The sequence below is a fragment of the Buceros rhinoceros genome, unplaced genomic scaffold (assembly GCF_000710305.1).
Source record: "Buceros rhinoceros silvestris isolate BGI_N320 unplaced genomic scaffold, ASM71030v1 scaffold34863, whole genome shotgun sequence".
Taxonomy (NCBI): domain Eukaryota; kingdom Metazoa; phylum Chordata; class Aves; order Bucerotiformes; family Bucerotidae; genus Buceros; species Buceros rhinoceros.
The window spans coordinates 5031-13663 of NW_010405964.1; the positions used below are offsets into that span (position 1 = coordinate 5031).

General features: G+C 36.7%; 1 protein-coding gene across 1 annotated transcript in view; it reads left to right on the plus strand.

Annotated features, from left to right (window-relative positions):
* Window positions 1–8633, plus strand: part of LOC104491484 (collagen alpha-1(IX) chain-like) — a gene marked incomplete at both ends in the record, with an annotated part of 10872 nt that overhangs the window by 411 nt on the left and 1828 nt on the right. Inside the window, one exon of the mRNA XM_010133919.1 lies at window positions 967–1413. Within this exon, the coding sequence (XP_010132221.1) occupies window positions 967–1413 (447 nt within the window). The remainder of the gene's footprint in view (window positions 1–966; window positions 1414–8633) is intronic.

An 8633-nucleotide genomic window follows, 5' to 3' on the forward strand; every position in this document is an offset into this window, starting at 1 on the left:
CCTGCTGAGATAGGACTGATCTGCCACTCAAGAATAACCTTTGTTCCAAAATAATCTTTGTTCAAAATGCCTCCTTGCCCGAGAAGTTATTCTGATGAATGCTGGTGACAAAATAGTTCTGCATGTCTCCATGGTTCAGAAATTTATTCAAATACAACTTATTCTGAAATGTGGACAGATGGCAAATAATATGTTCATGTCAACTGGATTGTGACACTACAATTATATGATCCATAGAATACAAAAAGGCATATTTCTTGAATATTCTATTGGAATCACTGACACATTTGAGATAAAAAGTGATATTATTGTTTGGCACAGTGACACAATCAGTAGTACTTGTTTCTGTTTCCAAAATTCACATTATAGGAACTGCAAAATAATGAAGCATTTTGTATGTGACAAATCCATTCCCTGCTACAAGCAGTCTTGGGGTTGAATGTCACAGGACCTAATATATTTTTAGTGTGGGTTCTTACTATGCGTATATTTGTCAGTGAATGATTTGTTGGATCATTTCTGCTAAAGTCATAGCTAACACATTAACAAAACTATCATTGTCAGACTGAACAAGAAAATGCATTTGCGGAAGACGTTCTTAGACCTTCAAAACCAAATCAGATCTGCACTGACTATCTATCTGGTCAACTGTAAAGTCACACTATGTTGACTGATTTTGTAAGTCTAATTGTAGGAAATAGCATAATTGCAATATATACTTTCTAAATCTGAAGTAGGATCTGTTGTAGCTCCATCTATTACACTTAGAAAGGGCTGTCATAAATTTGGTACAGTGTTGGAAGAACCCACATTGCTGAACCAGTTCCTTTGGCCAGGGCAGCACTAGTGACTCAAAAGGACATCCTGTTTCAGGACTCTGCATGCTGAAAAGCACTGATAACAGCATGGCTGAAATATGGTTCCACTGCGTAACGGTTTCTCTTCACTCTGTGGTGATGTGTGGAGATTATCAGAATAAATACACAACAAGTGTACTGTATTTTGATTCTACACAGTGCTGTATATTCCAACGGATTGCCTGATGAGTATTCCTTTCTAACCACTTTTCGGATGACTGGGGCCACGCTTCAGAAATATTGGACTCTTTGGAAGATCCAGGATTCTTCAGGAAAAGAACAAGTTGGAGTGAATCTTAATGGTCAAATGAAAAGTGTTGAATTTTCTTATAAAGATGTGGATGGAAATCTCCAGACTGCATCATTTTTGCATTTGCCTTTCTTGTTTGACTCCCAATGGCACAAGCTTATGATAAGTGTGGAAGGAAACAGTGTCACACTTTTTATTGACTGTATTAAAATACAATCCTTAAACATAAAACCAAAAGGGAAAATCAGCATTGACGGCTTTGCTGTACTTGGAAAACTTAAAAATAACCCTCAAATCTCAGTTCCGGTAAGTTCCAAAATCTTTTATTTGTGCAAAAAGTATATTTTATAGGATCTTTACAGAACGGTGGGGTTTTGGGTTTGTTTTTTTGTTTGGTTTGGTTTGGTTTTGTGGAATGCATTTTTGAATGTTTTCAGAAAGCAGAAATGTCAGAAAATAATAATTCCTTGGCAGGTAAGTACTTTGCTTTTTTAATTTTGCACATATATATGCTGTGTAGGGTAAGAGATAACTGGGGCTGTGTCTAAGTTTCAACAGTGAAATTTCTTAGACATCCACACTTCTGTCCCTGGATTCTGCTCTGTCAGGATGTATCAACTGGGTGTTCATCTGCTTATCTAATATGTGGAGTCTGATCTAGAAGGAAGAGTCAGGGCATGGACTTATAAGCTGTACCTCGCACCAAAGAGAGCAAAATATTCACTGAGCAAAAACCGGGACCTCTCTCTCATATGTGTGCACTGACCATCGGCTAGAGATAACTGAATGTGTCTCTGGCAGAATAAATACTTTAAATCATTAATACAAATGAAATATCTCCTGTAAGGGAGATTGGCAGAGATCCTTTTTGATTTACTCTGATGTTCACACAGAAAGTAAGAGACCCGTGTTTAAATCTCAGTGCTAAACTAGAGATTATAACGAGTACCTTATGCCTCAGAAGACTCTTCTAACCATTGTGCTACCTGGCGTGATCCTCTTTAATTAGCTGAGTTTTTTTGAAAAAGACTGACCTAGAGTAGATGGTGCACTCACAGAAGTGTCTTAATTAGGAATCCTATGAGGGATAAGTGTAGCATCAGAGGATAGATCCAGTACGAGCAAAGGGCCCAGCAGAGCTGAGACGTAAAGCCCAGCCATTTCCACAATAGCCATTTCTCCTGGCTATCTCAGGGCATCCCACCCCCATACCATGGCTGCTGTGAATCCCTTTGCTGGATATTTAACTTTCCCTGTGCATTGTAGCAGACACCTAAACTCACTATGGAGTGTTCCTTTATTCTGTTTAGCAAGAGGAGGCTAAACTTAGGAATACTTACTCTATATCCTGTTTGTGGATTTAATGTTGAAAAATACCCTCCTCATGCTACTACATTGTAAGGAGAGCTGTTTTGATGGAGAAAATAACATTGGAGGTGACATAGTAAATATTGAATGCTTTTGTGCTCTTCGAGAAAGAAAACAGAATATGAAAAAAATGCACAGATTTTTTTATTTGATGATCTGAGTTAGTTTCTGAGATGAGTGATTAACATAGAGCACATAGAAAAAAAGTGACATACCTAGGATTTCTTACAGAAAACCCCTACACTTTGCCTTTTGGACATCTACGAAAGTGTTTTCTCAGTGAGTGTTTTTTGCAGCCAATGAGTTATACTGCACTTTATGCTGAATAATGTGACAATTTTGACCCATGGTGCACTAAATGACATTTAAGACTTTGGGAAGGCTATTTCTGTATTCACTTTGTAGATTAAAAAGAAATGGTTTCAAAACACAGTTAAAAAAATTGCAGAAAACATTGCAAAGTCCCATATATCATCCTATTCCTTTTCAAAGGTTCCTATTTAAGTGTGTTAGGAACATATAATACATACATATAATAATATATATAGGGTACTCATTCCAAATCAAGTTGAATGGCAAAAGAGAATCAGATACTTAATGTGTTGTAACCATTTTCTACATCCCTGCAGTGAAGTTTTGCATCAGCTTTGAAATAAAATAGTGAAGTGAGGTGTAATATTTTAAATACATTTCAAATTGATTGCGAAAAATGTGGCCACAGGATAACCATCAATGCATAAACTTGAAAGGGGGAATGTTCCAAAAAAGAAGCATCTCATGCTTCACCTCCTCTGTTTGTGTAGGTTACTATATTTCACTGGTCAGAAATGAGTTTTTGCTTGAAAAACAATGGCAGAAAGCTGGCCCAGGTGTTTGAAAGCAGCCAGCCAGTATGTTGCTATAGATGTGGATTAGGAAATATCAATAGCTGAAAAGTTACCCTAATTCTGTTGAAAACAAAAGTTAGTCTTTGAAAACGTCACTCGGAAGTAATCAGCTGGAGCTGATAATGTCATGATTAGCTGCTTACATGTCTTAGCTCTGCTAACTGGTCTGAGGAATACTGGTGGATATATGGACGGATGGGATGAGGAAAATATTACACATTCTTTGCATGTTACTAGGATGAAAAAACCTACACCCCAATTTGTATTCCTCTTTGGAAAGATATTCAGATTTAATGCATGGAAAGCTATAAGCATTAAAGTAACTGTATTACAACACCTAGTATACAGTGCTACTGTAAAATGAGCCCTCAAGTTAGACACAGAGTCATTCCTTTAAAAACAAGAAGGGTTCCAATTGCCAGTGGATGTAATGATTAGAAAGGGCAGCCTCCAAATGAGGAGAGAAATATGGTATTATGGTCACCTTGGCTACAATTCAGACTTCTGCCCCTTCTCTGTTGGTGCCAGTAAAGGCAACAGAGGAAATTTGGAGTTTTATACTCTTTCCTCTCCAGCCTGTGTTTTGCAGAGACTTGCTCTCTTCATCAAGGTATACAAATGACGAACACTGATTACCCTAGGCTTTTCAGGCATCTGGTGGGAGAAGAATGCCTAGCATCAAATTCTGCCTCATCTATGCTTAAGCACGTACATCATTAGGCACCAGTCTGAAGCTACGTTAAGTGTAGGACACCCTTCTTCAAGGATGAAAGGACAAAATGGAACTAAGTAATTTTTACAAACCACCACTCATCATGCAAAATACTTGTTTACACCTTTAGCATGTTTCCAGGAAGATTCGTTCATATTTAGTGTATTTTTAGAAAAAATAAATCAGATCTTTGCATAAGGTAGACCTCAAAACAGGAATATGATGCAAAATTTTTTTACAAAAAGAATAATGAAGCACTGGAACAAATTATTAAGGAAGGAAGAATGTAAGCATTACATTTTTCAACTGAGTTTGGATGACTAAAAATACACCTAAATTCAGATGGAACTGTGGGTTTGACACAGGACTCACCGAATTGAATTTCATAGCCTGTGCTATGAAATCCAAAATGACAATGGTAGTGGTCCAAACCAATATTATAAAAATTTAGATTTAGGAAGACCATATTCTCTGAAATTATGATAAAGAAATTACACAATCTAATGGACAAGCTATTTTAAAATGGCTATTTAAATTTCATAAGTTTCTGGTTTAGCCTGTGTATTTAGTTTCTCTTTAAATCAAGTAAATAAACCTATGCTTGGGGATATGCTGGGCTTATCCTTTAACTTGCTTGACTATCCTCAGTTTAAATATCTCAACAGTCTTGGTTATTTAACATGACCCAGGCACAATTTCTGATTTATTTCCAGGCATTGTTAAAATATATTACTTCCAGCGGTGTAATTTTTAAAGGACATAAATTATGTGTTTCCTATTCTTCTTTTTTGCAGCATTCTGTGAGTGCTCTATTTGTCTTGCAGAATAGGTCAACTTCTTATAGGTGCACTGTAATACATGTCATTTTAAAAGAGATTCTTTATTGCCTGATGTCACTATGATTGCCTAGGAGAGTAATAGATAGAGTTCTATTAGAAACTACAGCTTGCCTTTGAACCTTTACAAAGATTTATTCCAGGATTTGTGGAATGTTATGTGGAGGGCAAATTTTTATACAGGTTTTACAGTTGCATTTTATCTTTTTTATATATAAAAAAGAAAATAGGTTTTTATCTAGAAGTAATTAAAATAATCCACTATAAACTCTAAGCAATAAAAGATATATCTTCATTTCAAAACTGAAAAGGAACTTACTTCCTAGACCATGTGTTTGTTATAGAAAGGTAAGGGCATTCGTTTCGTACTGCTCAAAGATTAACTGCTGTGAGATGATATAAATCGCCTGTTTCTGTGATTTCAGAGGCATTACTCTCAATTTCTTATAATAGGCACCAAACGCTTTGCTAGAAGTGATCCTTCGTCATTATTTAATTGACATTGAGCCCTGTACTGAGCACAGGTGAGGCCATGCCTTGAGTATTGTATTCAGTTGGGCCCCTCACTCCAAGAAGGACATTGAGGTGCTGGAGTGTGTCCAGAGAAGGGCAACAAAGTTGGTGAAGGCTCTAGAGCACAAGTCTTATGAGAAGCAGCTGAAGGAACTGGAGTTGTTAAGCCTGGAGAAAAGGAGGATGAGGGAGACCTTATCACTCTCTACAGCTACCTGAAAGGAGGTTATAGTGAGGTGGGGTGTTGGTCTCTTCTCCCATGTAACAAGTGACAGGATGACAGGGAATGGCCTTAAGTTGCACCAGGGGAGATCTAGGTTAGATACCAAACAAAACTTCTTTACAGAGAGGGTTGTTAAGCACTGGAACAGGTTGCCCAGGGAGGTGGTGGAGTCCCCATCCCTGGAAGTGTCCAAAAGCCGTGTAGATGTGGCACTGAGGGACATGGTTTAGGGACCCTGGCAGTGCAGGGTGAATAGTTGGACTCGATGATCTTAAAGGTCTCTTTCAAGCAAATGATTCTGTGATTCTATGATTCTGTGGCTTTTAATGCTCCTAATCAGGGCAGTTACATGACGTGTAAATTCTAAGAGGAAGCTGCTTATTAATATTTGCTGAACAGGGATTAACTTACACCACAAAATAGATTGTGCCCATGTACTGTAAAAAACCATTTCTAAGGTTTTTTTTTGCTCTGTGAAATCTCATATTCAGAAGGCTGAACCTTTGGTATGGAAAGTTAAATAAAACCAGAATTTGCTGTACTGTTCTAAGATTTTGAAAAAAAGATCTTCACTTCACTTGAAAAGTGAAGATCTAAAAACCTGTTGCAGAGATGTAGAAAAATGGATAAAACACTTTTAAAATAGCTCTAGAATGGGATACATTTAAATATTTATAGCTTATTCTTGGTCACTTAACAAATGTACAAACAGTTGACAGCAGATTTCCCTTAGAACAAACACAGATATCATTGATGGAAAATTGTAGAAAATCCTCACGGGAAGATTGCTGAGCTGAGTTGTACTTCCACTGAAAGACTGTCTGCCTTTGAATTAGCCCTAAGGCAGCGATAGCCCAGCGGGTCATAGGGAGACAGTTCTAGAAGGGATGTCCAAATGTGCTCCGAGGATCTTGGTTTTCCTTTTAGCCTATGGCACTGCTAAATGCTTCCCTGTGACTGATGCTGTGCTGAAAATATTGCCTTAGATATTTAGGTCTTGTTTACATCTTACTTAACCTTCATCTGTCACTTAAAGCACTAACAAGACAACTGAATTGCATAGGTGATACTGGGATGTGCAAAGCAATGGACATTTGCAGGCATTTCCGTAGAACTTTAGAGGACAAAACAGTGAACAGAGAGAAATATTTAATCCAATTATATCTGTGCTGAGTAAGAAATTTAGACAAAAAGGAAATCCTGTACGAATCTTGGAAAATGTGTGTCAGAAATATTGATCTACAGGTCCTAAAAGATTGCATTTTAGTAACTTTGCTTTATGATTGCCCCTGATTTATCTGAGGTTAATTTCCGAGAACTTTGTGCCTGTGCTTTATCCTTAATAACACTTTGTATTGATATTGACAGAACATCTACACAAGACAACTTCTAAATAGTGACATCTTTCAAATCAGCTCAACACAATCAACAGGCTTATTGTGAAATACTTGCGAGGAAAAAGGTATTTTGACAGCAAGGCTAGGACATATTTGCCCTTCTCTCACTTCTCCTAATTCAACAGGAGGCTGGTCACACCTTATACTACCTTGCCAATAGAGGAGTTTTATTCTTAATTTTTAAAAATTTAGGTGGGTTTCATGGCAATTTTTGCTTTATAGAGCCTCAAAACAGTAAGAAAAGCTCTAGGCAAAAAATTTACTGAGCAACCACAGTTTATTTTTTAGAAAATAATGCAGCCGAGTGTGCAACTGTGATCTAAGAAATGTAAATTAAAGCTGCATGTTCAAAATATTTCGACTCCTTTTACATTTACATTGTGGTACAGTGTTTTGTAAATAATGTAAGGTATTTTTCCTGCATAGGATGCCTACCTCATTTATTTTGGCTTTTATTTTGTGTATCTTAAACTCATGAGAGTACCAGGCCTTACTTAATGCTCACCACTCATATCCCATCTTGAACAAACCAAAGTGATTGATTGGCCCTTCAAGAACATTGGAAGACATTGGAAACGTGAGATGCTAAAAGGATTTCCTGGCTCAATGGGTCAAGTTCCCACTACAGTGAGAAATCACATCTTTTAATCTCATTAATAAATTCATTTGTATTTTAATAATGATTATGTTTCAAGTTGAAAAACTGGGCTCAAAATTAAAAAATGTATATGCATTTGCTAGTAGTATTCTCTTAAGACACAGTTATTGGCACTTGGGCAGTGATGCATCAAAGTCTAACACAACCCAGTAATTAGCATTTTATCTTCTGAAATCTTTGTCACCTTAGTCCAGAACACAAACACATGAAAAAGATGACAAAAAAGAGGCAATGATTATCTACATAAAAAAATCAGAAGGTGCTGGTGCAGATATTGGCTGCTAGTAGTATGTCTTAAGTAATTTTTTTAGTGTGTATAGATTTTGTACCATGTTACAAGCTGGAAGCACAGCTCAAGACTATTGATTTTAGTTACAGTTGTTACTGATCAGCCTTTTTGCGTAACCTGTACCCAGATATTTCATTTCAGGCACCCAATTCCCTCCTCTCACCCCACACAGACTGCTCTCTAATGTGGCTAATTTGATTTAAATAATTTGTCGCACTATATAAGAATTATGAAGAAAAAGCAGGCTCATTTAGTAGCATCTATCTGCCTCTTCCACAAATTCTTTCCTTTTTTTACTACCTTTTGCCTTGTTTACTTCCAAACTTACAGTTTCTGCAGTATGGGAACCATTTCCATGGCCTTGCTCGTTCGGTCTTGTGAATGAGGGAAGTGTTCTAAGAAGTACGAAATCACAAAATTTCAGATTACATACATATTAAGTTTGTACAGACAACCTGAATTATGGTATTTCCTAGCTACCGAATAGGTGACTTTTCAATTTTAGTATTATTTAATGTAATTTTAATTTGATCTTAAACAGACAAACTGAGAAAGTAGAAATTCTGTCAATTAAAACCATTTTTATTTAAATTCAAATTAGAAATAGATTGTAAACTTCTTTGGAGCCAGTTATGGACCTCTT